Genomic DNA, 17,208 nt, shown 5'->3' with positions numbered 1-17,208 from the left:
ATCAACGAGGTCCTTCAAAAATGTAAAAGATCCCTGAGATATAATGGAAAGTTTAATTTCAATGTTCATCTATTAACTCTGAGCAATTTAATCTTTTCCGGCCTGTTTAGTAGGATCCTAGTTCTCTAAATGATCCAACAGTACCTTGGGGTTTTATTGGCGAAGTTTTGTGACATCACCTACCCCTATGTTGTAGTAGTTTCAGGCACTATTGCCCAGGTTTCCCTTTCTCCTCAGTATGACCTGGTTTCACATAAACAAAAACATCCTCTGAGTCTAAAGGTACTCAAACAAATTCAGCATTGAGCGTCCATAGGTTGTGGGACTTTTGGGCATTTCAGTTGAAAAGACACTGGATTCTACAATTCCTATAATAAAGCTCAATAGTGTCTTTCACCTCACCCACAACAGAGACACCAGTCGGAGAGTAGACGTAGACACAGAGGACAGTTCATGTTGTTGGACTGATTGACAACAATGCAGATGAATCTTCACAATATGCATGAGTAATGAACATCCACTGAATGTTCCTGTAAGACAGAATTAAAAATATGCAAAGAACGTCACAAATAATGTCAGCCAGGTTTAAATACTAAACACCTCGTCAATGTCACAGAGACTGCATCCCTTATTTCAAGTTATTACTCAATATGACATAAATGTAATGTGGACAGCGATGGCTAATAATAATAGGAAACGTACAACACTCCCTGCCTGGTAAATCCCCCACTAATGATGTGTGTTTGTGTGTGTGTGTGTGTGTGTGTGTGTGTGTAGTTTTTGAACATTATATTTATATAAACCATATTTTTTACACATTAATGAGCCATCTGTTCTAACTGTAAGACCGAGATGTGCATATTGTTAGTTTGCTGCAGCGTGTCACCCACCCACGAAATTGGCAACAAATGGAAAACCATAACTTAATTTTTTTCTTCTCATATTCAAACAGCATTCATGGAAATGTTTTATTAAAGAACTTAATATGTGAAATGTGAAACAGAGTGCAGCACTGCAGGTGGGCTTTTACAGCTTACAGTACTGCAGGGTTGCAGGCCATTTCGCAGGTGCAGTTGGGCGTGAGGCAGCAGAAGCAGGTGGATCTTGCAGACCTCAACCTCCACTATCAGGTAATGACAAAACACAATATGTTACCTTGACCTCTGACACAAGCAAACCACACAACAGTAGTCAGACCGACACTAGTTTACTAGTAATGTGGTGTAATATAAGGGGATAGAACAATAAGGAATGTTTGAAAAAACACTTCTCACTTTGAAATAAATACAAACATTTTATCTTCTTCTTTGACATACACCTGAGCTGTCGTTCAAAACAACCCGTGATCCCCTACAATCATGTCGCGCGTGCCTCTACGTGTGCGTGCGTGTGCGTTTTTTTGTGTGAACAGACCGCCGTTTCCACACTCGCGAGTATGAACTTATTGAACCCATCTGCTCGCGGTGGTTAAAAAAAAAAAAAAAAATGTGCCAGGCTTGCAGCATCCCGCGGACGTCATGGCAACCTGTGGGGAGGCAGCAGGGGCGGCGCAGACTCTGTGCGCGTGTGTGCATGTGTGGACTGTCTGATGGCGTGTTGTCGTCGGTACTAGAGATCTGAGCAGGACGATCAGAGGGGAGCAGTGCAGCAGCAGAAGCGACGGCAGCGGCGGCAGGCTGGTGGGATGTTGCGTCGGAGCTGCCGATTAGGCTGATCAGAGCCGGAGCACACGATGCAGTGACAGTCTACAGGAAGACACAGGCGCTCACACACACGCGCGCTCACACACAGAGGGAGAGGGAGGGAGGGAGGGAGAGTAACACACGGATGCGCACGAGAAATGATCTTCTCCTAGACTATGGCACCGTCGGGCTCGCGTAGTATCAAGAAGGGCTGTCAGAGAGTTTTGTACTGGATCCCGGTCCTCTTCATCGCCCTCATAGTGGCGTGGTCATACTACGCCTATGTGTTGCAGCTTTGCATAGGTAAGAGACCAGCTGTCTGGGTAGTATGAGGGGTGTGTGTGTGTGTGGGGGGAATTCCTCTGACTGGTGTGTGTGTGTGTGTGTGTGTGTGTGTGTTTTTGGTGATGGGTTGGGGAGACATTTGTGCTTAAGCAGTTTGTGGTCCAGGCTGATTTTTTTTGGGATGCAGAAGCTTGTTGTTTATGCAGTGTGTGGACAGTGTGTCAGTCACATGACCACAACAGTTCAAGCAGGAATTTTCAGGCATATTGTTACAAGGATGTGATGGTGACGAGTCTTTGCTTGAAAAAACTCAAGTTCAGTATCTTTATCCCACAGACAGAATTGGAAATATTTTGGACAACCTGCTCTTACTGTGAAGAAGCTGCTGCACAGAATAGGATCAGGTCCATGAGACTCATTATCTGTAGTCCAACACTACCACTCTATCAGCACTATCTTAAAGACTTACTGTAAGAGCTTTGGGCTCATGTCGTTGCCGAGCTTCATTATCTGAATTGATATCCTCCACCACAACACCGCCAGCATTATCTTTTGGCAAGAAGTCTGACGGTAATGGCTTTGGAGTCAGGCCTGCCTGCTTCCTTTCTCGCTCCCTGCGGCTGCCGAGCGTCGGATGGTGCGGCTACAGACAGCGAGTCTTCTCCGTGAACGGTGAACACAGAGTTGACCTGGATAGTGAGTAATGGTTTTTTGGATGTCTCAGAGGACTCTCAGCAGCCTACTCATGTGCTCCATTTGGCAGCTTGTCAGACCACTAGGGAAGCAGATCTCCTCTGTCCAAAAAAAAAGGGGGATGAAATGGAGACGGTTTAATGAGCTCAAACAGAGGAAAACACAGGGAGGGAGGGGTTGTTCCTCGGTCTGATCTTCTCCAAACAGAGCCAGGCATGCTATCCAGCTTTAACAGAAAGGGTACACCTCTATGGTCGTCTTTCTACCTGATCACTGAGACTCAATGAGAATCATGATGCCACGAGCCTGGGTTCACCAGTAGGGGCCCCTCCTGAAATTGGTTGGCCACTCTTGGTGCCCCCCCACTACCAGAGTCAGAAGGTGATCGTTGTTGGCTTGTTGGCACCGTGAATGGATTACTGAACGAGCTTGATGTCAAACAACCACAAAGAGACACAAAACGACCACAGAGAGATACAAGATGACCACAAAGCGATGCAAACCACTAGGAGAAAGTCTTGCAGTCTTGCTGCATTGTAGGAGTGGTTGGGGTCTAATCTTTTCATAATCCATCCATGGCTGTAGGCTATTTGGAGCTACTATAATAAACAACAGCTGTTTATTGATATTATTTCACACTAGTATATCCAAAGTTGTTTATTTGGCTTTAATTAATTGCGATGAATAAACAATGTAGCTATTAATAATAATATACAGTTTATTACTGCCAAGAACCAACGCATCCCCCCTCTTTAAAACCGTGTCCCCCCCCCCCCCCCCCCCCCCAAACGCTTCTCAACCCGCCCCTGCTCACCAGAGAGGGCAGCCAGCTTCTGACCCAGGACGAATGTCTTCTAGAGTTACAGGACGCCATGTGTTTGTTATGAGCTATTGAGTCATCCTTCAGCACTGCAGGGCGTCAGAAAAGCAAAGTCACCGTTTCATCATCAGGCTGGTTTTTTTTTTTTAACCGTCTTGTTTTTGCATCCAGCAGAACAAGAGCGACATTGTGATGCACACACGTCACATGGGGCGGACGGATGAAAACAGCAGCAGCGGGGCAGGACGGCGGTCGCTCGGGGGCCAGCGTGTGCTCCGCAGACACACACAGAGACAGTTGTGTGAAAGTCTCGTCAGCTGATAGCTCCAGTTGGGCGGCTGAGTTAATCCCATTGTCTGGTTTACATAATTCACCCCGAGCGACCTGCGGCTGACCCACTTTCTTTTAAAGCACCGAACGTCAGCTTTTGAACAGTTGGTCCTTTTTTCTCCAAGGTTGTAAAAAATGTGAAATCAGGTGGTCGATGACTTCGCCCGTGCATCGTGGGAAGATTGAACTCTTTGTAGCAAAAATGCAAAGAGGAGAAGAGACAGAGAGGACTACAGTGGCTGTAACGCTCTCATAGACACATTGATATACATCCCTGCTCATGCTCTTAATCACACATACACGTTATGCTTCTCTCTCAGACTCTGGGGCTTTCAAAGCTGGCAAGGTGGCATGCACATGGTTTTTGGCTGCATGCCTTGATCCTGCATCTTGGCTCACCTTTCCTCGGTTTCTGCTTTGTGCATACATATGTGTGTGTGTGTGTGTGTGTGTGTGTGTGTTGCTTCCCAGGCTAACTGCTGAAGATGGATGATTCACTATGCTCAGCTAATCATTGCTTAGACATTGGGACAAATATAAAACAGTGTCAGCTAATATCTACCAACAGGTTTTTACTTGTCTCTTTTTTATGTTTGAGTCCAGATCTTTGTGTGTGTGTGTGTGTGTGTGTGTGTGTGTGTGTGTGTGCAGGATGCTCCTGTAGTTTATCAATGCTTTATGATAATGCACAGTAATGCCTATCAATGAGTCGAACTGAGAGTGTGCTGTACATTGAGTTTGTGACTGGTGTGGTATTAAGGATTTCCAGATTCAGCACTCTTCAGTTCTGCTAAGGTGCATGTGTGGATTTGGTGCCCGTGTGGACGATCTAAAAAGACAAATGAAACTTGAGTTTTCCCCATGTTGACCGACACATCATGGGTGTTAAGTGCTTTGCCGTCTTTAACCTGACTGCGTATTCTTGTTTTTCTTTCTTCAGAGTCTATCGAGCACACAGGAGAGAAGGGTAAGTGTTTCGTAGTGCTGTTTGACATCGAGAGGAATCACAAGCGTCTTCAGCTGGTTATTAATATTCAATGACGCTGCAAACTGTGAGTAAATGGTTAAGTGCACCCTACTCATGATGGATGATGACAGCTTGTTTCTGTTTCTCTGCCTCCAGTGATCTACTTGCTGGTGTATCATGTCATCTTCATCATGTTTGTGTGGGCATACTGGCAGACCATCTTCACCAGGCCCATGAACCCCCTGAAGGAGGTGAGTGTGTCTGTCTGCGACGCAGCGTTTCTTTCTTAGGTTTTTTACATCGGGGAGGATGAGGCATAGCAGGGAAGTGCAGATGTAGGTTACTGCCTCCCCGTGTGATTGAATGCTGCATTTAGACTAATAATACGTTCCAGTGAAAGTGCCTGGAGCTGCACAGTAATGGCTCTGATCCTGACCACAGCACATGCATCTGAGAGAGGACACTCAGAGAAATGCCCCCTTTGCATTTCGGCTTTAACCGAGGCGTACAATCGCCTCATATGAAAGCTTCTCCTCACGAGATGTCATCGTCGGATCACTTGAGGTTTCGAGATAGTGATAAAAGTTATACTTCACACGTGCTGCGCTGTTTTGTCATCGCCAGAGTTATTTCTGTTTCCAGTGTTCAATCACAAACCGTCGAAGTGGCTGAAAGTAAAATCTCAGCGCTGTGCTGCTTTGCCTGCTGGGGCAGACAGAACCAAAACAAATGGAAGATACAGAAATTTGCTGCCTACTGAGAGCTGCGGCTTCACAGCGACAGACATCACTGCATTACTGAAACTAACACGGCTTGTAGACAAATGATTTGACTCAGTCAGGAAGCCACTACCTGCAGATTGAGCTTTCGATATATCACGGTTGTTGTTTGTCTTTCCCTCTGCGTCTTCCCTTCACAGTTTCACCTGTCCTACTCTGACAAAGAGCTGCTGGAGCGTGAAGACCGGGGGGAGTCTCAGCAGGAGATCTTGAGGAGGATAGCCAGGGATCTGCCCATCTACACCCGCACCAACTCTGGAGGTAATATCACAGCACACACAAGAGCAGCTCTCAGGCTCGTTTTCACCCCCGTCACATCGTCAAGTCTGTGGTCAAGTGTTGGAGCTGCTGTTTGAGGGCCGTGTGATTGAATTGGCTGTGTCTCCCCAGCAATCCGTTTCTGTGACCGCTGCCAGCTGCTGAAGCCTGATCGATGTCACCATTGTTCAGTCTGTGATAAGTAAGGCTCTCTATAGAGAACAGACCACACCATGCATTGAATTCTGGCAGGCAGAGTAAGATTCAATTACACTGACGTCTGACCCTGCTGTGTTACAGATGCATCCTGAAGATGGATCACCACTGCCCATGGTACGTAGTGGAATAGGGGTTTTAAACAGTGTGAGTGCACAGCACTCACACAGTGAGTGTGAGTGCTGTGCACGTGCACAGCATCGTTTTTTGCGTCTGAATGCATCGTGCCATAGGGCTCATAAAGCAATAGGATCTCTCCTGGTGTCCAAAACTGGTCCCTGATTGGCTGAGAATACCAGGTCCTCTGATAATTCACATGAATAGAACATGCTGATTGAGAGTTTTCTTGTAAAGATCTGCCAAACATTTGTGATGCATTTAACTGTTTTTCAGCCCAAAACAGGTTAGAAAATGGGTCATTTTTTTAAATGGCCTGGAATAGTTGTGTGCACAAACACCCAACACATCTCCGATATTTACTGCTCTTATGCTCAAATGTTTGAAATAATCTCCTCACCTCTTGTATCTCTGCGTTTAGTAAATATTTGAACGTACTAATGACGACACTCCCACACTGACCTTGTCACAGGGTGAACAACTGCGTGGGATTCTCCAACTACAAGTTTTTCATGCTGTTCTTGGCGTATTCACTGCTCTACTGCCTTTTTATAACTGCTACAGATCTTCAGTACTTCGTTAAGTTTTGGCTGGTAAGTACGGCTTGACCAGCAGAACATGAATCATTAATTATATTGTGTGGGGTTTTTTGGGGGGTAGCACTAAATATATCCAATTAAAAATCTTAATGGACATTCGAAAACATTCTGTGGTATCTTTTTTTCACAAGGCTGGAGGTAGAGCACATTTCCGTCTGAGGGAATACCTGGTATGAATCAACCAACTGCTGTAGTTAGTGGCACTGGGATAGAAACTGCTTAATAAGCTCCCATAGAACTCTAGAGCAGAAATCTCTTAGATCCCGCTCAATCTCAGAGTGTCATGGTGTCCACTCTGTTTTCAGTTGTGTTGAATGTCTGGTTGCTGTCCCCCCCCCCCCTCAGAACGGCCTCCCAGACACTCAGGCCAAGTTCCACATCCTGTTCCTCTTCTTCTCGGCCTCCATGTTCTCAGTCAGCCTGGCTTCACTTTTAATCTATCACTGCTGGCTCGTCTGCAAGAACAGATCCACCCTCGGTAGGTGGCGTACACTTCATGTATGTGTGTGTTCTGTTTGTGGATGCAGTGATTACACATCCTCCGTTGTACAGCTGCTGGGTGCATATAGTCTCAGTCTGCTACCAGTGTCGTCTTCGCTCTAACGATAAAGGCTGCTTCGTTGCATTTTTCCCACCATCAGTCACCGCCGGCCTCATCAGCGCAGTGATTTGATGAGCCGCTCTGGGCCGTTATCAGACGGAGCAGTTTCTCATTATGCGTGCACAGTGGCACACTTTGTCCGCGCGTCGCAGAGAGTGGATTATCCATAGGAGTATGTTACAGTGTAATGCAAAGACACAAGGCTCAGAGTGGTAAGCAGCTTAGTAACAGACACTGCTAGGAAGAGAAGTCACACATGGCGGCACAGTCTCAGATCTGCTTCTCCTGTGCAACAAAGACACTTTTCATTCAGAGTTGTTCCACTGACGCGGCCGTGCAGCGGGAGTCGTTCATGTGCTGTGTGAATGATCTCCAGCTAATAGTCTGAATAATAGATTATATAAAGACGGAGTGGGAGGGCTGCATTTATTCATCTTCCTCTTCACTGACTCTTCTTCTCCACGTGTGTCCTCTCAGAGGCTGTGCGTGCTCCGGTGTTCCGCCACGGCACCGATAAGAGCGGTTTCAGTCTGGGCTTCAGTAAGAACTTCCGCCAGGTCTTTGGGGATGAAGTTAAATACTGGCCTATTCCTGTTTTCTCCGGGTAAGTTCTTATGGGCATTTGTCAAAGGCATTCAAAAGAAAATGTCTGCAAAGACTCAATGAGGGCAAACTAAAGAGAATCAGATAACACAAGTCTATGTGTTAATTATTTAGGACTTTCCCACGTCAGCTTGGTTGACAGTTTAGGAGCGCCGATCACCTGTCATTTTGAGTCTAGACTGAAGGACGAGTAGGTCAGAGACTTCAGGTTCTGTTTCAAGAACCACAACTCAGTGCAACTGCTGTGCGGCTCTGACTAAAGATGAGATCAGTAAAGCTTATAGGTTATATATCATATGTTAAAATCTAATGCTGAAGTGTTTTAAAGCCTCAATTGCATCTTTAACTAGAAAGGTGCACTCATTAGAGTGCAGATCTCCGCCAGCTGTGTCTGCATCGACCACTGCTGTATTGTGTGATTGAATGAATACAACCCACAATTGGCCAACCCCCCATCTAGACACTATTGGATTGTGAAGCGTCATAAAACACACTTAATTTAAACTCAAAAACAAGCGGTGATGTATGCAGACAATTGACTCCAAGTCATTGTATCAGACTCGTCATATGTCAATCTTGCCAAAAACAAAATTAAACTTACCAAGCTGTATACCTGCGTAGCAGCGGCTGAGTTGAGGAGAGTGTCCTGGTTGCTCCGTTAGCTGTTAGCCAAACACATCGCAAACTATTAACCCCATGCTGAAGGCGCAGAGTAGCGGCTGAGGGTCGGTGATGTACTCAGCTGTGTTAGGAGTAGTGAGTGAGGAGTCAGCAGGCAGGATCGCATGATCCTCCTAGCAGAGATAACTATAAAACTGCCAATCAGCATCAATATTCACAGCAAAGGTCCACATATTTTTCACAAAATTCTTCTGTAGTTCAAACAATCTTACTCAGGATGTCTGAGAAGTCCTGAATGAATGAAGTCACTCAGGGATTAGAGAGCGCTGTCACTTAGTTTGAAACAAAATGGTTCAAAAGAGGGTTTAAGTCCCCGAGGAGACAAGCAAGCATCGGCTTCAGTAAACAACAACATCACCACAGCAGTGAATCCATGCAGAAGCTCCAGCTTTGCAAATATTAGTAATTCATGCTGACAGAATGAATTTTATTATGAATATACGGCTTTCTGGCAATCACAGTTTGATTATTAAAACATAAACCCACATTTTCTAATGTTGAAACAAAACACTGTTGATGTAAAGAACAAATTTCAGATCCAGAAGCCTTTTTTGTTCCATTATTTGCAACAACTGGTTACTATGAATTGATGTACCTAATATTTCTGTAAACTAAACCAATCTAATACTCAAAGACATGGACAGTTGTTTCGTGGAAATAGTGACATCAAAGTGAGACTAACTTTTGAAAAATGAAACAACACAATCCTCTTGTAAATGAAAAGCTCCTTTTCTTGATTGAACACACTCAGGGGTCTCGCTGCTACAGCCTTACTTGGTCTGGTATGACCAGTAGCTAATATGGCTCTTACTCCACTCTATTTTGTGATAATGCCTACACTATGTTTTAGCATTTACCATTATCCCATAATTGCCACTGTTAGACTCACTTTAATATCATTTCCACATACATAAAATAAAATACACAATGTATGATTTTATTGATGCTTATAAATATCACCTTCAAATCACAGATTTATTTTTGTTATTTTTCTTTTCTGCTGGCTTTCCAGTTTAGGTGACGGGTGCTCGTTCCCAACCTGTCTGGTGAATCTGGACCCGGAGCAGCCCTCGTCATCGCCCACTGGCTCCAACCCTGCCAACAAGAGGTGAGCAAAACAGTAAAGTACAGAGCTGCACAACTGCTAGCCAGCCCCTATATAGTGGTTTATTAACCCTGTGAATTTAATGATGCAGGAGAATCACCTTGCGGCAGTTATGGCCTTGCAGATATAAATTAATTAGTCAGATTATAGGATGAGAGGATTTAGGACTAATTCATTCAAAGGAGGAAGTGGGCCCAGAAATCATCCCTGCTTAAAACCTGTGTGAAACCTGTGTGTTTCCAGTGCAGCAGAAGGTCGCCAGTTCCCCTCCAAGCCACTGACAGAGTCTCAGAGTCGACTGCTCACTAGCACCCCCTCCTGGTCAGAGAGTGACAGTGCAACAGACAGGAAGGGTAAGATAGTGTTGTTATACTCCTTATAATGGGTTTCTATAGCCGCTTGCTTACATTACCACAAGAAAACTCTTTATTTTTTTATTTTAAATTATTATTAAATCTGATGATTACTTAAAAGAGACATATTATGCTCATTTATTCATACTTGTATTTTGTGTTTCTTCTAGAGCATGTTTACATGCTTTAATGTTCAAGAAACTTTATTTATATGTATTCACCCTCTCCCTGAAATGCTCAGTTTAAGCCCGTTTTAACAGGATTGGTTCCATTTTTACTTCCTGTTAGCAGATGTCATTCACATACAATGCAACCGGAAATAAACTAGGACACATTTAGAATGTTTCCGTTTCAAACTGTGGCCTCTATATTGAATAGTTGTGGAGCTGCTTTATAATAAAATATATATCAAAAATGAACATCTCACTTTTTCCAATATGGGACCTTTATATGGGAAATGGCGTGTTTGTTCAGGTGCCAGTAACTCTGGGATGACCATAGAAAATGAGGCGTAACCAGTCAGAGATAGAGGAGACACCTTCCCCCCCAGAAAAAAGTGAGTTTACAGTCATGTAGAAACTATCCACACATCAGGATAAAAAGTCAACATCTGTTACCATGTGTGTCATCCTACAGGTCAACGCCGCCCCCTCCTCGTTATTTGAACGTGACGTGGTGGTGACATCATCAATTTTTGTTGTTTTCCGTACCGCAGCCTGCTCCGGAGAGGTTTACCTGACTGATATCACCTACAAAGCAGAGGAAGAAAAATAGTTATCATCATCAGTATTACTCAACAATTTCTGCTGCCATCTGATAGTATTTGGGCTACAGAAGAAAGGAGAATTCCGACGATCACATTTTCTTTTGTTTGTACAGGAAGACGCACAGAGCAGCAATGGAAGGGACTGTTTTGCATTTTGCATACTAGGAGATCAATCTGAGCTGCTTTCGTGTGTTACTGTTCATGTAACAGAAGCTCTCTGAATTATTTACATGATTTCTTTTTTTAATGTTATTCGCAGCTTAGCGCATAAATAAATGGTGTTATAAGTTTGCCAAATGTTTGCACATTCAGTATAGATTAGTAGTGGTGATAATGTGATGTAACTGATATTTCTTTAGCCATTTTCTTTTTCAGTGTAGGATCCCCCCCCCCCCCATCCACCATGTTGAGTGTCGTGGAAGTTGAACTGATGCATGCTCTCATCTCAGGATGTCAACACAAACACACCTTGTTGTAGTGAACTGTACCACAAGATGTTATCCCCTTTGCTTGGATAAAGAAAAAAAAAAAGTGTAGCGATTAGTAATTCCATTTGAATAAGGGCTCTTCTGATATAGCATGAGTGAGGATGTTGCTGTCACACTGAAACACCTGAAAGCTGGTGCTGCCAAATATCTAAACCGCTGTCTGGTAGCCTACAGTACACACAAAAAAAACTGCCGGCCAAAAGCTTCCAGACTGTCTCTGGAGGAGCATCAGCGGCCGCCAGAAAAGCCTCAGTGCAACGCTGCAGATCTGCTCCCCATCAAACAGCAGACACTGTCGAGTGTTTTTCTAACTCACAACACAAAGTTGTGGATCTACTGCAGAGCAAAAACAGAGACAACAGCTACAGCTGCTTTGAACAATATATTTTCAACCGTGACTGACAATTACTTGGTAGAATGTATGCTTGTTTCGAAAAAAGAAAAAAAAGCTTCATTGTGACAGCCAGTGTCAATCTCTATTTTTCTATTCTGTCTGTATGACTCGAGAGACAATATGGATGTGTGAGGCGATGTACTGTACAGTTGTGCTGCCTTATAAGAATAAAATGAGCTCATCTTCAACTCTTTGTCGCACATTGGGAGTCATTAAAGGGATGTGACGGTCATTTTAGGGTAGAAAAGTTTCAAGCCTTTATTTACAAAATAATCTAAAAACAATCTTCTTGTATAATGCATATTCTTCTTTGACTCCGTTACAGTGTGAAAGATGTGCTGCGGAAAAAAAAGGGAAAGTGTTCGGCTGTCATTGTTTGCGGCTCAGCGAGGTTAATAAAATCTCGTTGCTGCCATTCAACACACACCTATGGAAGTTCAGGATACTGCTATTAACAACACAGCATTTATTCAAACATTCTAGTACATGCGGCTCGTCTACGCAGCATGAAGGAACCTTAGATCAATACAAAACAAAATTATAATTCAGAGGGCAGGACTACAAGTGAAAAGAACTCCACTGGAACAAAAAGATGCATGTTAAGTAAAAGTATTTTGGCTTTTATCACAACACTAAAACTCTGCATAACCTCAATTTCAATTAAAAGTCTTTACTCTCAACAGAGTAGTTCAGGGTAACCTCCGCATGTCTTACTGCAGGAGAGTGTTTTTATACTTTTTAATTGCGTCGTTTTCAAGGTCTGGTGAAGTTGGTTTAAATCATTGCAAGACCATGTAGAGAGCTCCTATGTGCTTGAGTCAATGAGGGTGTATACATGCACAAATAATCCATATTCCTTCAATGAAAACCATGTGTGTGCACATGTCCATGTGTATCAGTACATGTTGTATATATCCACGTATGCAGCCATTCTTAGCATTATCATTATCATGAATACAAACAGTAAAAAACAAAAAAGGCAACTAAAAGTAAGTTTTAGTATCCCGTCTACATACTGCATAAGCAGAAAACACCAGCGTAGTTGTCTTAAGGCCTATCACTGTGGGATTAGAGCTTATTCAGGTCGTTACAAACATCTTGATATGAACGAATGAGAAAAAGGAAGAAATATTCACGTGCGCATAAACAAACTGACTGAGAGCTCCCTTTCTCGTTACCATAACAGGAGATCCAATGACGGCGAGCGTACCGGCATGTGGCGCCTCAGTGTTGAACGGAGCATCTGCTCAATGTCAGACCAGCGGCACAATAAATTAAAGGTTAAAAGAGAAGAACGCAGCTAATATTAAGGCTGAGCGTGCTGAGAGCGCTTCTTGTGTGATGATCACAATGTTAAATGGGAACGTAGAGAAGGCAACAAAGACAATGGAAGCTTTTGTTCAGCTTTCCATGTAAAATCAGGTTAGGGCTTTAAAGTGCAAAACATTTCTACTGAACATTTTAGGAAAACTAAAATCTCTTCCTTTTCAATTCAACGGTTCCAACCGGAACGTGTACACTGCTTCGTAGGAATACAGGACTGACCTCACACAGCTGGGCTTTTTTTTTTTTACCATCATAATCAGTCGTCTAAGGTGAGCAGGGCCTATGAGAAGCAGCTTGTTAAATGACGTGTGTATGCTTTGTTTTCATCCGTTATCATCGTCGTCCGTTTGACGGAGCTCGGCCTCGGCTCTGCACCGATTGTGTATGTGACCCACGAGAGGGGGGGGGGGGGGGGGGGGGGGGGGGTTTGGGAGTGATGTCACGACTGCTGCTTGTTGGCTTCCTCTTCGTACGCGTTCCCCGTTCCGTTCTGGACGTAGGTGGAGCCGGAGCCCAGCCCGTACAAGTGGCCACAGTACTTTGCATCATCGATGTGATCCTCGAAGAACATCTGTGGGAGAGGTTAAAGAACTACTGAGAACAGACGCGTTCATTCAATATCATATTATTAAATGCATAATTGCTTTTCAGCTACATGTGGTGGTGAGCTATGCTGTAAAGTGACTTGCACATTGATGAAGATCAAATCGTTTAAATCAGTTATTTTTTTTTGTCTTTTTCATCTTTGTCAGCTTTGCAAAGCATTCATTTCAGAAAGTCAGACTCCTGAGTAATGTACACATTTCAGTGTATAGTTTCTAGTAAGCTACAATGTTTTTACAAAATAGAAGAGAGAAACAAGCATTAAAAAACATTCAGCTAAACGCTGCTTTTTTTAAACGTTGTACAATAAATGTATTTTGGGTTTTGGATTCATCAGATAGATGAGAGAGTTAGTTAAAAAATGATTGCCTGCTAATTCTGGTCTGTGTCCCCTGAAGATGCCCCTTCCTCAAGAAAAAACACTCGACCCTACTTTCAGACACTGTTTATGTAGCGTCAATGGCTTCATCCATATAGCATATTGTCATTCAGACATAAGTGACATAATGTTTCTCACGACTTCATTCAGACTCAAGAGCACATTTCTGGAGAGATCGGCATGCTCACATTTGCCACCTGGAAGAAGAATGTTTTCTGAACTCTCAGCCTGCAACACTGATGGATTTTAAAAGTTATTTTACTGTTGAAGCCTTAATGACCGTCTTGATAGAAGCTCGCCACCTCTTCTCATATTGAATCCTCTAATACAGTCTCACATCAATTTCATCATTTAACGTTAATAGAGAGTTAATTCTGCTGGCGGTTTTCTAACATCCAACAGTGCACAACCATTGAACAACAACACAAAGTTGGGACGCTTTCATTATTTGCTCACATACAGTATGTAAAACTTGCTGCTGGGTATTCATCCATGCAGTTGACATGAATAAATATTGAAAATATCAGGAGATATTTGTGCGTTTTTTTTCTTCTTTTAACACTTATTTCGCCACGGTTGCACTGTGAGAGGTGTAATGGTAATTTGTTTATGTAGTATGTGTATGTATGTGTGTGTGTGTGTGTGTGTGTGTGTGTGTGTGTGTGTGTGTGTGTGTGTGTGTGTGTGTGTATATATATATATATATATATATATTTCTACTCAGTATATTGTATTTATGCACAAGTAATTTTGTTCTGAACTTTGTTGAACTTCACCGTGTCTCTGTTGTGCAAAAGAAGAATTCTCCCTTGCCTGTTCACAAAGATAACTAACTCACCACACTCATTCACCTCCTCTCTCTGACTTCAGGGCGCCTACCTCTCTCATCTTGAAGAAAGCCATGCCCGTGAGTAGAGAGTCAGAGCCGGCCTGATGCTGCGGTCCGATCCTCTCCAGCTCCAGTTGCTCAGCTACTTCCTGCAGCCCGCCCTGAAAGCAAAAAAAGACGCCGTCAAGTCACTCAAGATGCAGGCTTCTAGTCAAAGCAAAACCCACAGCACTCACAGGAGATCACAGCAGACATCAAGGTGTGAAGCTTTAAATGAATAAAACAGGAGATACTCTGTGCTACCTGCTGAAATATTTATTTAGGTACCTTCAGGTTTTTACAACTCTTCATGAGGTACTTGACATCATAAATGACTGGAAAGTACAAGCGAAGAATCTCAAAGAAGTCCACCTCCTCCTCGGGCAGGTTAGCGTTGGACAGAATCTTGATCAGGTATCCAAAGTCATAGCCACTACAAAACACATATACACAAACACATGCAAACCTTTTAACTAGGTTTCGTTTTTTTATTTAAAAGAGAACATAGCAGGAGGCTTTCAGAGATTTTGTCACTTCCAATCTGCCATGACACAAAGAGAATTAAAGAGAGGCAGACTGGCTGTCTTTACCTGCACATGCAAGGGTAACTAAATACACAAACCCACTGCTTTTTCCCCAAAATAGACTTTTGTGATTAGCCAAGCATTTTTGTTCACAACAGAACAAATGCGATTAACAGGTAATTCACAATTGAAACTATTGAAAATTAGGATGAATTAAAGAAATACGATGATAAAAACAGAATAAACACAAAAAAACAGCAACAAATAAGATAAATAAAAACAACATGACCTTGTTGGTAAAGGTGTGTTCTAAATACCTGAAAGATGACAGTGGTGTTTCAAACCTAAGCTTTGTTTATTTTCCAAAGCCTGGTTATCTTTAGCCTCAGTTTGCCATGGAGACACAGTGGGAAACTGAGTATGAAATGAAGATGTTAAGCAGCAGATTGTAGAAAATACTGGTAAAAATAAAAAGCAAAAAAAGTTGCTATTCACTAGAGACCAATATAAAAAATACACAAGTGTTCATTGCACTTGAGCATCAAATTTAATAGAAAATTTCAACGGGATATTTACTTGTTTTAACGTGTGCGTAGCAAAACGACCACAGTTCTGCGTAACATCTTACTTCTCACTAACACACAAAGAAAGACAAAAAACAAACCAAATAAAATGCACATTTTTTTTTTTTTTTTTTTACAACAAATAGCATTAGTAAACATTTAAACACCGGAGGATGTCAAAATACATCATACATGAAGCAATAACATGCTATAGTGGTGAGCCAAACACAGATAACACAATGTGTTTCTGATTAGTGCACACTGTCCCATAAGTGCTTGTTTATTAACTAACTGACGTGCAAAGAGTGAAAGTAGGACATGTTGTACCCGAGTCAGACAACTAAATACTGTGGGCAAAACGAATAGGATTCCTGTCGCTATGTAGCTTTCTACAGCACATAACTGACTGCATACGATGAACAGCTACTTATTGCAAAAAAGCTGAATACCTGTGGAAAGACAGCCACTTGACGCCGTCACAGAGCACCACCCCCGACGTCATCAGCAGCTCTGCAAAGTACAGCGTCTCGATGCCTTCGTCCTCGTGCTTCTTGAACTGAATCCCTGAAGTGGTCAGGAGCTCAATGGAGTCCTGCGCATACATATCTTCTCTGAAGACAAAGACATGTCACAGCGTCATCATCTCCACCCACAAAATACAGTTGAATAGGTATGAGAGCAGCAATTAGACGTCATAAATATAAAAATAGTGATTCGTACTGTCTGAGGTGTTGAGCTCAGTCAGTGTTTGCAGTTGAAATTTGACATTTTGCCCTCAAGCAACATCTAAACTGACAATATGCATTTTGACAAACTTTGTTACTAAATGTGCAACTCGCTCTAATGTCTCATCTGCGTGTGCTGTTATAAACAAACCGAGACACTCTTCCTTAACACTCCTGTGATGCACTTGAATGCCACACGAGAAGCGAAAAGAGCAGAAGCACAAAAGTCATCTTACGCCAGGTTAAACTTAAAATTGAACTGCCACGTTGATGTTCCCGGAGGGTATTCGCCCTGTTCGTTCATAAAAGTGAGGCCTAGCTGGATTATCTTGAGCAAATCCACATTGCAGCGCAGTAGCTGGTACTGATAGTCGGCATTGCTCCTGAACTCTCCGATTGGTCTGGCTACCACACCTGGAAACTCTGTGTCCTGTAAGGAAGGACAAGACAATGAGCTCTTTATGCAGGACAGAAACCTGGTCG

At 43.0% G+C, this 17,208-nt stretch overlaps 2 protein-coding genes across 5 annotated transcripts in view; one reads left to right on the top strand and one right to left on the bottom strand.

Annotated features, from left to right (window-relative positions):
- Positions 1-1,827: 1,827 nt before the first annotated feature.
- zdhhc2 (zinc finger DHHC-type palmitoyltransferase 2) lies at positions 1,828-11,146 on the top strand. 3 transcript variants are annotated; one of them, XM_068714280.1, is made up of 14 exons: positions 1,828-1,985; positions 4,751-4,777; positions 4,934-5,028; positions 5,697-5,817; positions 5,947-6,016; positions 6,115-6,147; positions 6,620-6,740; positions 6,878-6,916; positions 7,092-7,224; positions 7,825-7,951; positions 9,644-9,739; positions 9,980-10,089; positions 10,564-10,645; positions 10,726-11,146. In XM_068714280.1, exons 1-13 carry the CDS (start codon positions 1,859-1,861, stop codon positions 10,602-10,604), a joined length of 1,140 nt encoding a protein of 379 aa, XP_068570381.1. In that variant the 5' UTR covers positions 1,828-1,858; the 3' UTR covers positions 10,605-10,645; positions 10,726-11,146. The 3 variants fall into 3 exon arrangements, with proteins under 3 accessions (XP_068570381.1, XP_068570384.1, XP_068570382.1); XM_068714283.1 differs by lacking the exon at positions 6,878-6,916; XM_068714281.1 differs by lacking the exon at positions 10,564-10,645.
- Positions 11,147-11,970: 824 nt separating this feature from the next.
- cnot7 (CCR4-NOT transcription complex, subunit 7) overlaps positions 11,971-17,208 on the bottom strand; it is a 6,255-nt gene continuing 1,017 nt past the window's right edge. Inside the window, exons 3-7 of one of the 2 annotated variants that reach the window (XM_068714284.1) lie at positions 16,962-17,155; positions 16,450-16,611; positions 15,202-15,346; positions 14,925-15,035; positions 11,971-13,634 (exon numbers count right to left, since the gene is read on the bottom strand). In XM_068714284.1, coding sequence (XP_068570385.1) covers positions 13,503-13,634; positions 14,925-15,035; positions 15,202-15,346; positions 16,450-16,611; positions 16,962-17,155 — 744 coding nt within the window. In that variant the 3' untranslated portion in view covers positions 11,971-13,502. The remainder of the gene's footprint in view (positions 13,635-14,924; positions 15,036-15,201; positions 15,347-16,449; positions 16,612-16,961; positions 17,156-17,208) is intronic. The other variant, XM_068714285.1, reaches the window with a different exon arrangement.

This window comes from Cebidichthys violaceus, unplaced genomic scaffold (assembly GCF_023349555.1).
Source record: "Cebidichthys violaceus isolate CVI_PGR_0920_01 unplaced genomic scaffold, fCebVio1.0.p SCAF_2, whole genome shotgun sequence".
Classification (NCBI taxonomy): Eukaryota; Metazoa; Chordata; class Actinopteri; order Perciformes; family Stichaeidae; genus Cebidichthys; species Cebidichthys violaceus.
This window is presented reverse-complemented; position numbering and strand designations above follow the sequence as displayed.